The 20094-nt window shown below is 53.9% G+C and overlaps 1 protein-coding gene across 1 annotated transcript; it reads left to right on the forward strand.

Annotated features, from left to right (window-relative positions):
• Positions 1–15: 15 nt before the first annotated feature.
• NUAK2 (NUAK family kinase 2) lies at positions 16–18086 on the forward strand. Its single transcript, XM_077771997.1, has 7 exons — positions 16–178; positions 9444–9564; positions 12004–12155; positions 12499–12564; positions 14396–14515; positions 15112–15244; positions 15914–18086. Exons 1-7 carry the CDS (start codon positions 50–52, stop codon positions 16975–16977), a joined length of 1785 nt encoding a protein of 594 aa, XP_077628123.1. The 5' UTR covers positions 16–49; the 3' UTR covers positions 16978–18086.
• Positions 18087–20094: the final 2008 nt, after the last annotated feature.

Consider the following 20094-nt stretch of genomic DNA (forward strand, 5'->3'; position numbering starts at 1 on the left):
AGTCCCTCCGCCCCTGCCCGACGGGCTCATCAAGTCGCCTAAGCCGCAGATGAAGAAGCAGGCAGTGAAGCGGCACCACCACAAGCACAACCTGCGCCACCGCTACGAATTCCTCGAGACGTTGGGCAAGGGTACCTACGGGAAGGTGAAGAAGGCGCGGGAGAGCTCGGGGCGCTTGGTAAGTGCGGCTCCCTCTCGTGGCGCGGGGCGGGCGGGCTCGGGACTCGTCCGCGGGCGGTGAGAGACCGAGGCTGGGCCGGAGGCTAGTGCCTTCCTCGGTGGGGTGGCCAGCATCTANTAGTGGGGTCGGGGGGTATCCATTGCAGATACGTCTGCCCATGACTGTAGGGACAATGGTCGTAGACCCGAGAATCCCAACACTTGCCCGCATACGATGTTTGCCCAATAAGTGAGGAGGACTATTGCTGCAGGGTGCATGAAGGATAGTGCCCTATCTTGAGATGAGAAAACCCCTAAAGGAGATGAGATTTAAGTTGAATTTTGCTTGGAGCAGCCTATCCGAAAGAGTGAAATAGGAAGAGGAAGTAGAAGGTGCCAGCTCATAGTATGGATTTAGTAAATGAGAGTGTGTGGTTGAATGAATGTATGAGGTCCAGTTTCTCCACTCAGTTCTTATAGTCCGGCCACCCAGCATACCGTGGCCATCTGCACTGGTGGGGGGCAAGTAAGCCTGACACTTAGGTCCTTTCCAGCTCTAAAACGACTCAGAGTTTCATGAGGATGCGTTTTTTTATTCTGGGAAATGTGAAACCAGGCTCTGGTGTAAAGACTACTGTGTCCCGAGATACCTTTGGGTGAGGGGCCTTTGCAGAAACACGTCTAGTTAATTTGCGGGTGGAGGTGGGTGGGTATAGGCAGTAGAAGTAGTAGTATTAGTAGTAGTAATCTGTGAGATGTTGAACAACTTCTCTCTATACCATTTCCCCTTCAGCAAAGACAAACAAACAAAAAATCCCACAGCCTCCCTCACAAGCTGCTATTAGAATTGGATGGGATACAAATGTGACTTTATTATTTTTTTAATAGTTTATTGTCAAGTTGGTTTCCATATAACCCCCAGTGCTCATCCCCACAAGTGCCTTCCTCCATGCCCATCACCCCCCCATCCCTTCTTCCCCACTCCCATCAGCCCTCAGTTTGTTCTCAGCATTCAAGAGTCTCTCATGGTTTGCCTCCCTCCCTCTCCCCAACTATTTTTCCCCTTCTCCTCCCCCGTGTTCCTCCATTAAGTACAAATGTGACTTTAAATTGATCCTGATGCATAGAAGTTGCAGTCAGAACTGATACTTCTGTCTGGAAAGGCAAGCCCTGGAAGGGTAGCAAGTTGGCCAGAAGTTAGTTAACAAACTTGCACTTAACATGCTTAGGAATCCCCTTGGGTGCTGCTTTTAAAATACTTATTCTCTGGTTCCACTTCTAGAGGATTCTATTCCAGAGGTCTAGGATGGGGCCAGATAACTTGCATCCTAGCAAGCTTTTTAGGGCAGGTGGTCTAGAGACCAGCTATTTTGCACATTCAAATGGGTACTGGTTATGAGATGTGCATGCGTGTGTGTTTGCCCATGTGTCCGCGGTTGGCCCTATTGGCTGTGGGAGCAGTCACCTCCCCAGATTGTTTGCTTTTGCAGCCAGTAACTGGTTTGAAATTCAAGAAGTCATTTCATTGGTGAAGGAGAGTGGATGCTGGAGAAAGGGAGTAGATTATGGCCTCATCAATAGGACCGAGTATGTTTTTCCTGCTAAGGCCTGGCACTGTCCCCAGTTGCCTGCTGCCAGGTTACAGCTTTTGGGCAATCATGTACTTCCTGGCTTTCCTTTTCTTTCTCTTTCTATAAAGTGTGAGGGCCCGGTGAGGCTCCAGGGTTGAGAGACTGCTGGGTTCAGGCTTTGTCAGGCACTCAGCTGGAAAATAGCTGCTTGACGCATGTGCCTCTTGTTGAAAGACAGATTGGGCTGGGGGACTGGGGTAGCCCAGAAACTGGGAAACTGAGATTGAAGTTGAGATCTCATCAGACTTTTGACCTGGGTCACTGTATGTGCGTGTGCGTGTGTGTGCGTGTGTGTGTGTGGTGTGTGTCTGTGTGAGAGATCATTGATTCTGGAATGAGATAAATCCGCTTTCAGTTTTCAAACCTCAAGGCTGAAACAGGGACTCCAGCTCTTATTACAGCAGAACAGAGAGAATTCAGAAGGTACTCCCTGGCTTCCTGCCTCTGGTGGTGCACAGGGACCCAAGGTCAATAGGAGTGGGCCTGCCTTGAAAGTCCCCGATCCACAGACCACCCTGTACTTCTACTGGGAACGCACTCAGAGTCTCCCTCCTTCTTGGATGGGAGCTGCCTGCTGTGCTAGTGGTTTCTTCGTTTTGGTGAGGCGTCATCTCCCCCACTCCACTCCCATCCCTGCCTCTTCACTGTCCTCCCTTAAGAGAGACTGACCTGGTGCCTCAGGATCTTCTGTGGAGGAGAAGGGCACGGGACTGGCTCAGTTCGTGAGCTAGATTCAGAGCAAAGCCTGCTGGGCGTCTCCAATCCCAATATTCTCTCTACCTTTCTAGCATACTTCTCCTTCCCAACCTATGTAGATGAGATTCTTATCAGGGGCCAGATGAAACTGTCCAGGGGGAGGGGGGAGGGGCAGGGCTAATGGCTACTCCGGGAGGGCATCAAAGGAAAAACAAATATTTGCCCTGGGTCTTCTAGTCTCCGAGCGCATTCCTGGTATCCAAATGACATTTCCTCCTGTGACTCTCCCAGCTCCCCTGACCACCCCTCCCCCCAAAAGAAAAACACCTGCTCGGGGCCCTGGAATGGTAGAGTCCACCAAAGCCTTTGGGGTGATCTGCATGGCAGTCTTCTCTCCAAGGGGTGCCATGAAGAGCCTTAGGGGAGTCCAAGTGGATAGCCATCTGGGACAGAGGCTTGTGTGTCTTGTATGTCCTGGACTACTGCATGGCATTTCAAAACGTTTGAAAATGACTGAGCTGGTTTGTTTCCTTCATTGACAGTTGGGGAAACGGAGGCCCAGAGAGAGGATGGGGTTTGTCCTGTGGCTGGTTAATGGCATGCCTGCGACGCAGGCTCCTGACTTGACCACCCCAGGCCATGGATGACCAACAGGGAGTCTTGGACTGCGAGATGGCCTTGAGCTGAGCCTGGGCTTGCCTCAGCGTGCTCTGTCACTCCAGCAGCTGGCCCTGGCCGCCTTCCCCAGAGCTCCAGGCGGTGCTGAGGCTGGGAAGAGTCACTGGGAACTAACTCCCACCCCCACCCATGCTGACTGTGTTGAGGGATCCCTGATGGGTGAACTACTGTACGTTCCTGGGTTTTACCTCGTCAGGAAGGCTGGACAGCTCAGACTCAAGACTGTAAGGGTCAGACTCTCTCGCTTACCAGCTATGTGACCTCTCTATATCTCTGTTTCCTCGTCTGTCAATGAAGGAATCAGACCATATAGTGGGGATTATAATAATTCCTGCCTCGTGGAGTTCTCGGGGGGTTACATAAGATAATATATGGAAAGTGCTCAGTGCAGCCGCTGATGCACACAGTGCTATTATCCCAGTGAGGCTGGCTCTGCTTGGCCCTGCCCTCTCCTGGGATACCCCATCCTGGGTCTGTCCTGCCCCGAGCCAGAGAATGGGTCGTGCAGAGCTTCCCTAAGCCAAACTACTTTGGTCTTTGCTTTGTTCAAAGTCCTCTCCTTTAGCCTCTGCTCCCAGAGGAGGGCTCTGCCTGGCCAGCCGCCCGAGGCCTCTTGTGTGTGACGCTGCCCTCCCAGCTCCTCCCGCACCTGCCTGCTCAGCAGCAGGGAGGGAGGCTCCGGCTGCCGGCGACTCTTGTCCTTGGGCTTTGGCCAAACCACACAAGAGGGCTGAGCAGGGAAGCGCCTTCCCTGACAACCTGGCAGAGTGAGCAGGAGGGTGGCAGGGAGGGGGCGGGCAAGGCACAGGGTTTGGGGAGGCGGCTCGAGCTCCCCTCGTGCTGGGAGCCCGTTCCTGCTCCCCGCCTGGTCCTCTGGCAAGCCTGGTGAGGTGGTGAGCCACCCCCAGACCCATCCCCACTCTGCCTGGGCCGGGCCAGCCTAACCTCTCCTCCATTATCTAAATGGGTCATCCTCGAGCTCCTTGCCCTACCTCCCAGAGAGCAGCTGCTTGGTGCAGGGCCAGAGAGGAGTCAAGGATCTTGGCTCCAACTCCTAGTGATGGCCATGACCAGAAATGCCCGGCTTGCATCCTGTCTCCTGGGACCTGGGCCCGGCACCTGGACATCTTCTTCTAAGACCTTTCTGCCATCCTTGCCTGCCTACGTCCAGATTAGTCCTGATCTGAGTTCCTGCAGGGGGGAGGGGGGCGCAACATGTATCTCCCCCAAATGTCTGTGTGTCTGTAAGTGGGACGGGGTTGCCAGTGGCCCTGCATGGCCTGGCCCAAGGCCAGTGTGAGGCATTCCCTTCTCCAGGGGTGGGAAGCAGGGAGCTAGAGGCAGGGCGGGGAACCTGCAGGGAGACTTTGTCTTGTGAGATGACCGTTTCTGCAGGCGACACTCTTCGTCTTGCACTGTAATCCCACCTCAGTGTGTCAGGGACCCTTGGAAGAGTGAGTGTGCCTTTCTGGACTTCAGTTGTTTGCCATTTGCAAAATGCAGTGGGGGAAGAAGCCTTGCTGCTTTAGCGATGTGGGGCCAGCATCTATAGGACTTTGGCCCAGACAGGTTCACACAGATCGAGCCTAGGGCCGCTAAATAAACCCGTTACAACAGTCCTTGGCCAGCACCTTCCTGGCATAGTAGCCCGTGACCCACTTGTGGGTCACGTGACCCATTTCTCAGGAGAAAATGCTAGAATTTGCAAGGGAGCTTAGAGGCCTACCAATTCGTGAATGGTTCCTTTCTTTCTGGCCTTTGCACAAGCCTTTCTGTCTGCGTATAATGCCCTGTTGCTCCTGCCTGCCTTGCCACCCCTCTGCTCCCCTCCGCCCCCCGACTTGGCAAACGCCATTCATCCTTTAAGAGCTAAGAACAAAGTTTTCTCCCAGAGATGGTTTTCCCTGTTCCCCCAGGCAAAGAAAAGTCTTGTCTGCGCTCCTGGAGCCCCTGGGCAGGCCGGGACCTCAGCTGTCCTGTTTGTCACACTAGACTGGCATGGATTTAATTGCCAGTCCTCCCACCAGGCTGAGGGCCTTGATGTAGGGACTATCCAATGTTTCTCTAAATTTCTAACACCTGGCGCAGCACCAGGCACATAGTAATATTTAGCAGATGTTTGAGGCATAAATGCCCTTTCAGTTTTCAGATAAGGGCATTAAAACTAGCCACACCAGTTAACCAGCTCATTTAAGCGACTTGTCTTGAGTTGCATGGCGCCCTAGGGACAAATAAGGGCCAGATACCTGTGCTCTTGATATCCACTCCACTGCTCCAGCATTCACATTCACATTATCACATAATTGTTGTGCCTGGGTTTCCTGCCCCCTCTGAGTAGGGTGGCCGTATAATGTATCCTCTAAACTTGGGTACTTCGGGAGTAAAAGGGGCTCTATTAATAATTATACCGGGATGAACCAGAATTATCTCCAGCCATGTGGCCTTCCTACCTCTGGGTGATCCATTCAGCAATCGTTACCCTCCTCCTTTTTTTTTTTTAAATTTTTATTTATTTCTGAGAGACAGCATGAGCAGGGGAGGGTCAGAGAGAGAGGAAGACACAGAATCTGAAACAGGCTCCAGGCTCTGAGCTGCCAGCACAGAGCCTGATGCGAGGCTTGAACCCATGATCCGCGAGATCATGACCTGAGCCAAAGTCGGACACTCAATCAACTGAGCCACCCAGGCATCCCAAGCCACCCAGGTGTCCTGACCCTCCTCCTTGACTCTAGTTAGTTTGTTCTAATCCTAGAACATAGTTGCCCAACCAACTTGCAGATGAGAACAAAGGTCCCTCGAATTAGTCCTTGTAACCGAGGTTGACTCTCCACCCATGGCTGGGAAGAAGGGCAGAAAATCTTATCTGGGCACCGGTCCCATCAGTCGGGGATCAGCCCAATGACTTAGCCAATAACTATTTATTTGTGATTTGGGTTCACCAGTAAACAGTTGGTGAATGCTCTCTGTAAGCTGAGCTCCCTCTAGGCCTGAGCTGTTGCTGTAGCTCCTTGACTTTGAGAAGCCAGCCAGCACATGGCTAGGGGCCTGTCCTGTGGAGCAGGGATAGGTTGGGGAAGAGTGGCCCAGCCCTACCAGGGCAGTGACACATCGTTCTTCTTGTATGTCACCTGCTGGGAGGCCTGGTGACGTACCTCATTTTCTTCATAGGAAGTACCAACCAAGCCGTAGTCTCCTAGGACCTAATGTGAATAACTTGAGGTGGAGGGGTATGGGGGCGCTTGGGTGGGGGGGCGGTCTCTGACCTGGCCCTCTGAGGCCAGAGCACAGGTTTGCAGGAGGATGCAACTGTTTGCTGAGGATGAACAATTCTGAATTGGAATCCCAGACTTTCAGAGTTGAAAGTTGAAAGAAATGGGTCTTGGGGCTCAACTTCTACACTCTCTACCCATTCGGGGACTCCTAGCACTGCTCGGACCCCCCTTTTTTGGAACCTCATTTCTTTTAGGGCCTTATCTTTGTTAGACTTCTCCCTCTAAGCCTATGCTAGATGATTTATCTCATTATTATATAGGTTTGTGTGTAAACAGTTGCAATATGCCTATGTGCATCTTAAGCTCTCAACTGTTTCTGTTGTGTGATTTTTTATGTGATTTTTTTTTTTTTACTGTCTGTGAACACAATGTTTATTGCTCTTGATCTGAAGAGCTTATAGGACTTTTATCTGTTGTCTGATTTTTAAAACAAGGAAGTTTAGAAAAGAATTAGTCCATAGTTCTTCAGGGAGAGAGAAAGGGGTGTGGACAGAAGGGTGTGCTAGAATGATAGAATCCTCATGGTTGGAAGAGGATTCAGACCCTTACGTCCTGATCCCCACCCCTCTGTTCAGTTCTCAGCCAGAGCTTTTTCTGCTTGGCTCATCAGGGTGGTTTGGGGCAGAAGGGGGGTAGGAGGTGGGGGGGGGGGGGAGAAAGGTGCTGAGAGGCAGCCCTGTCCCCTGCAGCTGCAGCGGGGGCCTCTCCGGCATCTTGGGGACGAGGCCCCCTGATGACAAGTCCCTCCTGCTGCCATTGTCCTCCCTGCCCTGCTCTGGGAGGACACAAGAGCCTGGCCTCCCCTCTTTCACGGATGCAGCTCCAGGGGAGGAGAGGGCCGGGGGGCGCCATCCCTGGCCCGTTGCCGGGGCGACCGGGCCTGGCCATTGTGAGCAGCTCCCCTTGTGGGATTAAGGCTGTTCCGCATTCTTGTCCGATGGGGAGCTCGGCCACTGTCCCCTCAAGCCGGAAGCCATTGTCTGCCTCCAGAGCCCTGTGAAAGGGTGGATTAGAGGCCCCGCCCCTGGAGCTGTGGTTTCCTTTTTCTCCCTGTCGCCTGGAAAACCTTGAGGGGAGGCAAACCCTCCTGGGAAACTGAATGAGGAGCAGTTTACCTCAGGCTGTGCCGTCGGATTTTTTCACAACGTGTCCACCTCCCCCGAAAAGAAAATCTTGAATTTACCATCCGTGACCTTGGACAGGACCTGTCAGGAACTGACCAGCCCTGTGACACCCCGCCCACACCCACCCTACCCAGAGCCTGAGCACCCCGCACCCCCGCCCCTCCACTTGTGGACCGAGCTCATCTCACACCATGAGAGCAGGAAAGCACCTCACACTTAGTTCAGCCTTTTCACAGAAAAGAAAACCGAGGCTCAGAGCGAGGCTCAGAGCGGGGGCGGGACTTGCTCACTAGGGCTCTGGGGACAGCGACAGAGCCCAGAGCTGGGAGGAAGTCCCCTGACCCCTGACTCCCCAGGCCCTCTCTCTTTCTGTCCCTGCCACTGGGTTGCTGAGTGGGACGGAGCAGAGAAAGAACAGAGACTCCTCAACATCTAAGAGTTCTGCTTCCCAGCGATGGCATCTTGACACTTCTTTCTCCATTTCCTGTCACCTCCGCCCTTCCTGTACTCACCACACTTAACAGCCCGAAGGCTGACTCCTTTTGTGGTATTTTCACCTTTGCAGAGGAGCCTGAAGGCTGACTCCTTTTGTGGTATTTTCACCTTTGCAGAGGAGATCGAAAAGCCCCGAGGACACTGTCTAGTTGTTTGTTTGTTACTAAGAGAGGGACATTCCTTACCTAGACTGAAGGGTCTGGTGTTGTTTTGATGTTTTTGGTAGAAAAATATATAGAACAGGGGTGCCTGGGTGGCTCAGTCAGTTAAGCATCCGGCTTCGGCTCAGGTCATGATCTCACGGTTTGTGGGTTCGAGCCCCGCATCGGGCTCTGTGCTGACAGCTAGCACAGAGCCTGGAGCCTGTTTTAGATTCTTTCTGTATCTCCCTCTCTCTCTGACCCTCCCCTGCTCATGCTGTCTTTCTCTCTCTCTCTCTCTCTCTCAGAAATAAATAAAACATTAAGAATTTAAAAAAAAAGAAAAAGAAAAAGAAAAATATACAGAACATATAACTTAAAGTTCGGTGACCTATTAGGTCCAATGACAGTGTTGTGTAACCATCAGTCTTATCCATTTCCAAAATCTTTTCATCACCCCAGACAGAAACTCCCGGCAGCCACTACCCCTAATCCTGCCTCTACCAGCCCCCACCCCCCACCTCTACCCATCCCCCTACCCTGGTCATCTCTAGTCTACTTGCTGTCCTATTCGTGTGTCTAATCTGGTCACCTCGTATAAGGAGAATGGAACATTTGCCCTTGTGCATCTGGCTTCTTTTAATTAGCATTAGGGGTCAAAGTCCCTTCATGTTTGACTGGTTAGTAACTGTATGACTTTGAACAGGTCATTTCACCTCTCTGGGTACCGGTTTTCCCCATCTTTACATGAGGGTGATGAAACTCTGTGTGGCTGCTTCTCAGGGCTGTTGGGAGGGCCAGTGTTCTTACTAATGCAGCACGTGCTCATTCAGTGCCTACTGTGTGCCAGGCACCACGCGTGGCATCAGGGATCAGTGCCGAGCAAAGCTGACCTAATTGTCATCATGGCACAGTATGGTAAATTTGCTTTGTAAATCACAAAGCATGGGCCTTACAAATGCAGGTTGCACTTTCCTTGTTCATCCATGGACTCTGAGCGAGGTCAATGGCCCATAGTCCTGTCTTCTGTGTAGACTGCACCCAACCCAGGTTTAAACCTTCTCTAGGGAAGGGGCTCTCCAGCCTCTCTCTCATGTACCCTGGTGGGGGATGGAATGACTTCGCTGGGTGCACGCTCTGGCCTTCCCAGCAGCCACAGGTGGCCGGGGACAGAACTCCCAGAATATCTTAAGGATGCCTTTCTCTGCCCAAACCTTCTCTTCAGTCTCCTGCATTCTCTGTTCCCAGGTGGCCATTAAGTCAATCCGGAAAGACCGAATCAAAGATGAGCAAGACTTGATGCACATTCGGCGAGAGATTGAGATCATGTCATCACTCAACCACCCCCACATCATTGCCATCCATGAAGGTACAGTGGCAGGGCATTCGAAGCAGTGTGTGTGTGTGTGTGTGTGTGTGTGTGTGTGTGTGTGTGTGTGTGTAGGAGCAGTCAGAACAGAACACAAAGAAGTGGAAAAGACCTAGGTTTTAGAGTTGGACAAAAGGTGCATTTGAAACCCAGCTCTATGACTTTGGGCAACTAATTGAATTAGGCTTTGGGTGGGCCTCCGTTCCTCATTTGTAGAATGGGACAGTCCCACCTACCTCACAGGCTAGTTGCAAAGATCAAATGAAATGTCACTGTGTATTTAGCTCACAGAAGGAACTCCGTGGACTATAGGCTTTCTTGTTATTGTTAGGTTTTCCATAATTGAACACTACCTCCCCAACCCGAGGAGATCCTTAGCGTTCTGGGGGAGGCTGGAACATTTGGAGAGGCCGGCACCTGTCTCAGGTGCGTGGGTGTCATCCTTCACACATCCCAAGAGCCAGGCCTCTGAGAATCTGACCTGTACTCTGAACCATTCCTGCCATGGGGCTGGCTCCTACCTTTTCTCATCTTTCTTAGCCTTCTCTTGCTCTGACATCAGTGCTGGCTTTCTATTCCATCTGTCCCATTCCCTGTGACCCAGACAACAAAGTGAGCAAGAGAGGGTGACGAGTAAGAGAGGGGGAGCACCCTCCCACACACACCTGTCTGCTTCCAGCCTTTACATAATACCAGTTAGGTGGGAATCAAGCCATAGCAGTAGCAGCAGGAGGAAGGGAGGGAAGTCTGTGACTTTGCCCTCTGTCTGAATATTCCTGGTGGAAAGTAAGACAGAAGTCTCCTCTCTTAGGTTCTGTTCATAGGCAGATGAAGAGCAGAGCTACTGACATGGCCCCGTGGCCTGAGCCTGTCCCACGGGGATCCCAGGCAAATGGCTGAGAAGGCTAATTGTATCCCTCTGATCTCCCCGAGGCAAGAGTGGGTAGATGACAGAGTATTGGTTAAGCCAGGTTGAGCTTGGTGACTGGGCAGAGAGAGTGTGTGTGCACAAATTCTCCCCCACACCCATACCTCCATCTCAGGCTGGGAACTGAATCTTGAAGCTGAGCCTGTGGATTTGCCAGCACCTTGGATTCCGCAGTTGTAGGGATGTCACAGTCACTGGGTGACAGGCAGGCCCCTCACCCCATCCATCCCCTGCCAGTCTTCGGGGATTCTGAACTAGGAGGAGGCTCCAGTCTTGGGAATCTAGCTGCTTCCCAGAATGTCCTCTGGCTGGCTCTTGACTTTCAGTTTCATGACACAAAGGGTGGATGCACCCCTACAGACATAGGGAGGAGCCACTGCAGTGGGATCTCATTTAGATCCTCCCAGGGGATTGGAGCACCACGCATCAGGTCCACTCACTCACTTGGGAGTGGAAAAGAGCACAGTCCTCCTGGCGCCTGGCCATATGTCCCATAGCCTGGCACCTGGGATTCCTCTTGGGAAGAAGCCTCTTCTCTCAGCTCCTTGTCACAGGCTAGACAACAGTGCCTCTGGGGCTGGCTGAGCAAGCCAAACTCCTAGGACTCGTTTGACACAAAGATGCAATGTCACAGACGTACATGCCCTGACACGTACCCAGCCAAAGGGCCAGTTGGGCAAACCGGTCCTTCCCTACCTTTCCAGGCGGCTAGAGCCAGGACAAAGCCTAAAGGCCACGTGAGCTTGGGGTAGGCTGATTGCCAGGAAGTCAAAGATGCTGAGGGTAATAGATACCTAGCTCAGCTTTCCATGGTACTGTATAGTTTACAGACCACCTTCATGCCCCTTTTCATCCCCCTTCTGCTCCTGAAGGCAAACATTATTGTAATTATTTTTCAAGTTTATGCATGAGGAGACTGATCATAAATATAACAGTAGGTACCATTTATTGAGAACTTGTTTCTATGACTAACCCTCCACCAACTTGCTCGCCCAGCCCTAGAGAGGTCACTGACTTTTATCTGTTTCTTACCCAGTCCTGTGAGGTTGCCCTTATAGCCCACTCTTCAGAGGAGAAAATGGAGGCACAATGGTCAAATAACTTGCCAAAGTCACCCAGCTAGAAAGTGATGGGGCCAGGATTTAAACCCCAACCCTGCATTCATAAGGGCAAAAAAAGTATCAGATTTTGAACCAGAAAACCTGACTTTTCCTTCTCATCCATTGATCCCTGCCTTCCTGGGAAATTTGCAGGGTAGTTTTACGACTCCTGAACTTCCAAAGAGAAGGAGGCTAAGCCAGTTCCCTTGGCCTTACCTCATGGTTCCTGCAAGGCGTTGAGAGCTTCAGAGGCCCCTTTTCCTGCTCTTACTTGCCACTGTCCCATCCCGTTGGCAGACATCCCTGCACAAAGGTCCCATTGGGTTTGGGACCAGGGAGGTGTGTGTGACCCCCCAGTGGGGAATAGTGTACTCTGGAAGGGCCTGACGTTCCTGCCTTGCTCTGCCCCAGTGTTTGAGAACAGCAGCAAGATTGTGATCGTCATGGAGTACGCCAGCCGGGGCGACCTGTACGACTACATCAGCGAGCGGCAGCGGCTCAGCGAGCAGGACGCCCGCCATTTCTTCCGGCAGATCGTCTCCGCCGTGCACTACTGCCACCAGGTGAGCGCCCTCCTGCCCGGCCCTCCTGCCTGTTCTCAGGGCTGGTTGGCACCAGACAGATTCCATGATCCATCCAGGATCCCACAGGGAGATAGAAACAGAGGCAAAACTCCATCTGGACTCGGGGCCTGGGGGATGTTGGGGCCTCCGGCCTGAGGCCCTTGGGAGTGGAAGGGCCTGTGTCTGTCTGCACTGTGCTCCGACAGATGGGTGTCCCTAGCCGACCTGTGCTCCTCTAGCTCAGCCCCTGTTGTGTTTACCTCACTTTCCAGGCTAGGCCTGCATGGCCTCCTGACCCTCCTGGAAACCTCCCCTGACCATCCTTCCTCCCTTTCTCTTTTAGAATGGGATTGTCCACCGCGATCTCAAGCTGGAGAATATCCTCTTAGATGCCAATGGAAATATTAAGGTGAGCCCCACCTCTTGTTTCCGGAAGCTTCCCCACCCCACCACAGCACTTATCTCTAAGTGCTTAGGGGACTCCAGAGGAGTTGAGCAAAGCTGAGACTTAGATGTTAGTAGCATTAGAGAACTCAGCCATCATCCTTTCCAGGACCTCTTTTTACAGATGATAAACAGAGGCCTCAAGATAATGGGTGACTTATTCAAGATCCCATGGCAAGGGAGGGGCTGAGCCTGGGCTAGAACCAAGGTCTTCGGACTCCTCAGCCACTGCTCTTGACATCAAAGGCTAACTAGAGTCTAGATCTAGGATCAGCTTTTGCACATAACCTTGGGACTGTCAGGGAGAGAGGGTCACGGCCCGAGTTTCCCCCACCTGCCTGCACGCACACAAATGTGCACATGCACATGCACCTCTTGCAGTTGGGTAGCCCTTTGGGTCTTTTCTCCATAGACCACGCATCCCAGCACCGGCTTTCTGCCTCCTGCAGCTGCCGAATTCCCATGCCTCAGTAGTTAAGCTTGGGTCTGAGACGTTCATGCTGATGAGATAAACTCAGATCTCAGGGCTCGAAGAGGGAAAGGGCAAAGGCTGGTCCCTGCAGGTACCTGGGAGGGCTTTGATCTTGCACTCGGATGCCACTCAGAATCTTCCTGAACTCAGGACACAGGCCCTTCCCTTTAGTGGCCCTTGACCTCATGCCTTGAAGCGCCTTGGTACTGAGTTGATTCCCCTTACCCAGCCAATTCCCGGAGCAGGTGGAGCTTTCTTTGATGCTAAGCAGGGGAGGGGAGCCAGAGCCAATAAACTCACATAACCAGACAGGCACGCACTTTCCCATCTGTACCAATCATATGCCTCTTTATGGGCTTCAAATGGTAACTGCTTGATAAGAGGCCAGTAAAACCATAAATGAGGGAGCCAGAGTTTCATAAACAGCCCCTCCCCACCCTGGGCACACATGACCTTCTGCTGGGGGTGAAGAGGCAGGGAGAAGCAGGGCATTGGCCTCTGCTTGTATCTGAGGGCAGTTAGGGAAGAGGGTCTCCCTGGGAAGTGAGAAAATGGGCTTGGGCCCTCTCAGTATCAGATGGCTCAGGGAGTCCTAGAAGAAGATTTCTTCTCCTGGGCTATAACCACAGCTCTGATCTTTGTTCTGACTTCACTATTGCTTCTTAGTCCTACTGGGCTGACCCCCATCCCCCGCCCCCAGGTCTGGGCAGAGATGAGCCCTTTGCTAGGAAGGGCAGCCTTGCATGGTAATCACTGGTGGGGCTGGCTTGCTTCCGAGGGCCATGGGGTTGGCATGAGAAGTTGATTCTCTCCATGTATCTGGAGGACCCTTCCTTTAGTCACTAGGTGTCTGTTGAGTCCCATCCCCTAAGAGCTGCAGGAGGGGTGGGGGCAGAAGGAGGTGAGCATGGGGAACATGCTGACAAGACAGCATGAGGAGGAAGACTGATGAGCAGGGACTACAGCCAACCATTGGGCTTCGTGGTCTTGGGGGAGGTGGGCTTGCCAGGTCTGTAGGATGTTTATAGGCAGGAGAGTGCATCGCTGGAGTGGGGTACAGCATGAACAAAGGGGCCTGGGGAACAGTGAGGACCCTGGAGCCCCCACACGCCTAGGCATTCCTCATTGACGTAACCTCCGCGAGGCTCTCTCTTGCAGGGTCTGAGCTATCGTCAGTGCCACGGGGGACAGGGGTCACAGGCACCCTTTCCTCCTCCTGCAAGGACCGGGGTTTCCCTGGGATCTGGAAAGGGGCGGGCTGAAGAGCTGCAGAACAATCCAGGCCTTGGTGTGATCCCCGCCTGTATTTGACCTGACCCTACAGATTGCAGACTTCGGACTCTCCAACCTCTACCGCCAGGGTGAGTTCCTACAGACGTTCTGCGGGAGCCCCCTGTACGCCTCGCCTGAGATCGTCAACGGGAAACCCTACACGGGCCCGGAGGTGAGTCTCTACTCTCCACCCACCCTGCCTCAGCACCCCCTGTGGCTCTAGATCCTCCGACAGAGGTGGGCTAGCTTTCCAGCTTCTTCCTTCCTTCAGAGACCAAAGCTCAGCGCCGCCCCCCCCTCCCCCCAACCTGGCCCTTCACACAACAGTAGTGACTTACCAGGTCCTCACAGGAGCAGTAAAACTGGGACAAGGACTTGTCTCCTGACCCCTGGTCTGGTTTGGTGCCCCCTCACCCTCCCAGTTCCCGTTCTCTTTCCTGGCACCCAGCCAGGCTCCCTGGAGATGTGGGTACTCTCACAACCACCTGTCCTAGCCCAGAAGGATGACCTCACCTCTGCTCTTGTCAGTGGCTGTCCCTCCCAAGGCAGGTGATTGACCACACCTTTCCTCATGAACCTCAGTCCCTTCTACAGTGTCACTGGCATTGCTCCTGGGTACTAGAGGGAGGTGGCCCTCAGATGCCCCGGCCCCTAAGTTCTCCAACGTGTACCCCTTTCTTCTCTGGTGTTCTCAGAAGCCCTACAGCCTGTGGCGTGCAGGCATCCTTGCTGACACGCTCCCTCTCTCTCTCGCCCTCTCTCCCTCAGGTGGACAGCTGGTCCTTGGGTGTCCTCCTGTACATCCTGGTGCATGGCACCATGCCCTTTGACGGGCAGGACCATAAGACGCTGGTGAAACAGATCAGCAACGGGTCCTACCGGGAGCCGCTTAAACCCTCCGGTGAGTGAGGGGCATGAGTCTTCTCATCCAGGCCCCGTGTGTCCCCCACCAGCTCCTGAGGCAGAACCAAGCAAGGGCAGGGAAGAGGACGACCTACTGTCGATGGGGTTGGCTCCCCTCCCCCACCTCCTGCTGTCATCTCTCTGCTTCCAGTATCTGTGACCTCCGTCCGAGGAGGAAGGGGTATCTCTTCTCGCCATTGTGAGATGCTATATCCTCTTTGGGAAGGGCTTCTGGTAGTTGAACTTGGACCGTCTTTGCTGCTGATGAGACGTTCCTCATCCTCGGAAGTCTCTGTCCTTTCACACTGGGCAGAGAAGGGAGGAAGAAGGGTGAGAGAACCTTGGTTTACACTTGAGCACAGTCCCTACCCTCAGGGTTGCATTCAGCCAAGAGAAGGAGAGTACACTAACGTACAAGGCTAAGGAAGGGGCCGGGGTCCTGAGGGGTCGAGGGATGGAAGAAGAAACGGGCAGAGTCAATCCCTGCAAGCTGGAGGCTGTGGGGAGCCACCTGGGCGGTGGTGTGTACGGAGCGCAGGTGGGAATGGACATATCTGACCCAGGAGTGAGAAGTCTTAGCCCAAAATGTGGGGAGACTAGCGATAGGGGCTGCAGGGTGCCCGTTCTCGCAGCTGCCATTCTAAAGCCCCTGTCTCTTGTCTTCCAGATGCCTGTGGCCTGATCCGGTGGTTGTTAATGGTGAACCCCACCCGCCGAGCCACCCTGGAGGATGTGGCCAGTCACTGGTGGGTCAACTGGGGCTATGCCACCTGTGTGGGGGAGCAGGAGGCTCTGCACGAGGGCGCGCACCCTGGCAGCGAGTCTGGCCGGGCCTCCGTGGCTGACTGGCTCCGGCGGTCGTCTCGCCCCCTCCTGGAGAATGGGGCCAAGGTCTGCAGCTTCTTCAAGCAGCACGCGCCTGGAGGCGGGGGCATCGCGCCAGGCCTGGAGCGCCAGCACTCACTCAAGAAGTCCCGCAAGGAGAACGACATGGCCCAGTCTCTCCAGGGGGACCTGGCTGACGATCCCTCTCCCCGCCCCAGCAGAGGCAGCCTCAAGCTGCCAAAGGGCATTCTCAAGAAGAAGTCACCGGCCTTGTCAGAAGGGGCGAGGGCAGACCCCGAGCCCGGCCTGGGCCCCGCAAGCCCAGGCCAGGACGTCCCCCTGCTCCCCAGGAAGGGCATCCTCAAGAAGTCTCGGCAGCGGGAATCTGGCTACTACTCGTCTCCTGAACCCAGTGAGTCCGGGGAGCTCCTGGATGCAGGCGACGTGTTTGTGAGTGGGGACTCCGAAGAGCAGAAGCCCCCCCAGGCTCCAGGGCGGCCCCTCCATCGCAAAGGCATTCTCAAGCACAATGGCAAGTTCTCGTGCGCAGCCCTGGAGCTCCCAGCCCCCACCACCTTTGGCTCCCTGGACGAACTGGCCTCCCCTCACCCTCTGGGCCGGGCCGGCCGCCCCTCGGGGGCTATGAGCGAGGAGAGCATCCTGTCCTCTGAGTCCTTTGACCAGCTGGACTTGCCTGAACGGCTCCCGGACCCCCTGCTGCGGGGCTGCGTGTCTGTGGACAACCTCATGGGGCTCGAGGAGCCCCCTGCAGAGGGCCCTGGAAACAGGGGCCTGAGGCGCTGGTGGCAGGAGCCCCTGGGGGATAGCTGCTTTTCCCTGACAGACTGCCAGCAGGTGACTGAGGCCTACCGCCAGGCACTGGGGGTCTGCTCAAAGCTCAGTTGAGGGTCGGCGGCGCTGCCCCATCCTGGCTAGGCTCTAGAATGCAGCTGCACCCTGACGGGAGACCACCACCTCTTCCCCTGCCTCCTAAGACTAGTGTCCCGGCCAGGAAGGCCGAGGCGGTTTGCACTTGAGCCCTAGAGAGGCCCGGATGGGAAGTGGGCAAGTCAAGTGCATTGAGGGTTCCAGGTCTTTGGCCCTGTGGCGCGAAGAAGAGTGCAGAGGGAAAGCTAGTGGAGAGAGGAGGGGAAGGCCTGTGGCCCAGGGTCCAGGCTGCCTGCTTCTGGTTCACATGGTAGGACCACAGACACCAGGAAGGAACACTCTCGCAGAGCCAGTCTTCTTTCTTGCAGTAAGTTTTGTGCATGGTGACTTCTGCTAAGGTGGGAATGGAAACTCTTCTGATTCAGGTGCCATCCCCACCAACCACTAAAACTGGAATGTGGCATCCCCTGAATGTGCCTGGGGTGTCCTAGGAATGGTCTCCTAAGGCGCACCCTTCTTTATTTTATCTCAACAGTAAGAGAACACAGCCTCTATTTCCTCGAAAGTTCTCTCCTCTTTCCCATCCTCCAAACCCGGCCCAAGCCTCTTCGAGTCGCTGCTAGGGATCTAAAAGACTTGAAAAGGCTCAGGCTGCTGCTATCGAACTTCATCTCAAGGGGCCCAGGTTCTCCTGGACCCCACCTTAGACCTCAAAGACTCTGAAGCTCTCTGGCCTCCAAGCTGCTCCTGCTACTGAGAACAGATGCATCTATTGCTCTGGGCTTTCCGGACCCTGGGATGCCCTTATTTATTTTTATGTGTTCAGCCCTGTGGTTGTTTTTTTTTTTTTTTTTTTTTTTTAAGTGAATCTAGCTCTTTTCAATAATGTGAATACTACGTTCTGGGGAAATCCCCTGTGACGCCTCCGTTTTGTGAACAGGGAGAGGGTTTTGCAGTGATTCCCTACTGATCATGGGGGGAGGGGATCAATCACATGTCCCACCGCACTGTCAGGAGGGGGTCTCTGGCTCCTTCCCACCATGATTCTGTCTACCTGATGGTCCCTCTTCCCTTCCTCTGTGGCCAGAAAGAACCCCTCCATTAAAACCAGAACCGTGATTGAAAAATAGCCTCTGTTGGTCTGTTTGGGGGTGGGGGGTGCAGGCTTTTGACTCTTAACCCACATTTTCCATGGAAACTGGGGCACCTGCTTAAGAAAAGCAAAACAGCAGCAACAGCAAAAGTCCAGCTCTTAGTTCCAAAAGGCTCCCGAGCTGTGGCCATCTGCGGTTCTAGCCACCGAGCACACAGGTGGGAGAACCCTGGAATGGGGCTCCCACCTCGCTCTTCGCCCTCAGCGCTGAAGGAAGGGCTGAGTCTGGTGGCTNCTTTATTCTCTCCCTCCAAGAAATCCCCTTTCCTCCAGTGCTGGGCAGCTGCTACCCTTTGGGCCCCCACCGCCAGACTCCTCCTGGCCGGGAAGTAAAGAATGCTTGGAATGCCCCCCTCGTAGGCCAGCCCTCTCAGCCCCCCGCGGAGCATTCCCCAAACGCTCGCTCTATTGAGAAACTCCCAGGCTCAGAGGGCAGAGATGAAAGGGAGGATGAGGACAAAATGCAGGCCAGCAGCCGGCTGGCTCCGGCTTCAGGCTGTCTCCCTCTNGCTGGGGCAGAGCATCTGGACCTTCGTTTCTCTTCTCGGCATCTGGGGGGAGGGGGGTAGGCACAGTCCCTGGGTTTGGGCAAGAAGCGGGGAGGAGGCAAGACAATTACCCGGTCAAGATGCGAGAGCAAACAAGAAGTTGCAGAGGCCTACAACTGGGGTATTTGGGGTCTGGTAATCTGGAGGTCCTATTGGGGGCGAGACCCTGGGTGACACCGGCAAAATAGAAAGGGGGGGTCGTTCCCCCTCAAGAAGCATAGAGTTCAGCTATGGAGTTGGCTGTGCTCACTTATTCATTCAACTCTGGAATCCAGCCCTATTGTGTGCTAAGCTCTGTGGAAGACAAAGACAATCGCTGTGTCCCGGGTGCTCCTAGCCTCAAGGAGGCTGCACGCTGGCCAGCAAGCTGGCACGCATAAACATACATAAAATCCAATAGAGAAATTGTTGGCAGTTCAGGTGAGGTTGAAAGGGAGTTTGGGTGATGGAAGAGAATTGCAATTAAGAGATAATAATGGCACTACCATTTATTAAGGACACACATATATCAAGCACTCTATGTGTGTTACTTGATGCTCTTGATAGCCTCATTAACTCAGTACGATTTTTATCATTCTCGTGTGCAGAAGAAGAAGTTGAGACTCTAAAACATGAAGTAACTTGCCTAGCTAGCAAATGGGAACACCAGACTCCAAATCCAGGTCTTCGGGGTGCCACGTCTTAGCGTGGCGGCTCACTGAACCTGGCCGGGGCTGGGACGAGACTGTCAGTGACTGGAACTCCAGACACTTACTAAGCATCTATTACGTGCCAGGCTCTTTTCCAGGCACAAGGAATCTGGCAATTCCCTCCGCCCCTGTGCCTTCCCCTTATCTCCACAAGCCCCAAAAGGGAACTAATTAAAAAGGGGGTGAGTGGGAGTGGGGAGAAGCTGAAGTTGGGGGACAGGATGGGAAGGGGGAGGGGAGGCCACAGTGGAGGGAAGAAGCCGGGAATGTAGGGAGGGAGAGGCCACAGCCCCTGCAGGCTTGTCCTATCAGTGTATCTGGGAAGGGGGTGGGAAGTGTAGAATTTCTGGTAAGGAGAGGGAACACAGGTGTTTGCTCCTGAGGTCTTTGTCTGCCTTGGGGTCCATTGCTTAACCTCTTTTAAGTCAGGGACAGGCACAGTAGGCAGGAGAGGGAGTGAGGACGGGGGAGCCCGCTCGAGAAGAATCTAGGTGGGAAGAGAAGATCTGTTACCACAGTCCCAGAAAGACCCAGACTCAGGGCTGCAGATCCCAGGCGGGAGGGCCCTTCTCCTCACCTACCAGAGAACTTCATACCAACAACATTCCAGAATGCAGGCTGGGAGAGATGACGCTGGGCCCCTGGGGCAAAAGGCTGGAGCCCGAGGAATATTTAGTGCCACATCAGCGCTTCCGGAATGTGAATAACCCAGACAACGGACTTGAGGGGGTGGACGTGATGGAAG

Source organism: Crocuta crocuta, unplaced genomic scaffold, assembly GCF_008692635.1.
Source record: "Crocuta crocuta isolate KB4526 unplaced genomic scaffold, BGI_CrCroc_1.0 scaffold318, whole genome shotgun sequence".
In the NCBI taxonomy this organism is placed as follows: domain Eukaryota; kingdom Metazoa; phylum Chordata; class Mammalia; order Carnivora; family Hyaenidae; genus Crocuta; species Crocuta crocuta.

Coding starts and splice junctions, on each gene's coding strand:
- NUAK2 (XM_077771997.1), top strand. CDS start 50: ATGAAGAAGCAGGCAGTGAAGCGGCACCACCACAAGCACAACCTGCGC. Junction 12,565..14,395: donor ATGCCAATGGAAATATTAAG/GTGAGCCCCACC, acceptor CTGACCCTACAG/ATTGCAGACTTCGGACTCTC. Junction 15,245..15,913: donor GGAGCCGCTTAAACCCTCCG/GTGAGTGAGGGG, acceptor CTTGTCTTCCAG/ATGCCTGTGGCCTGATCCGG.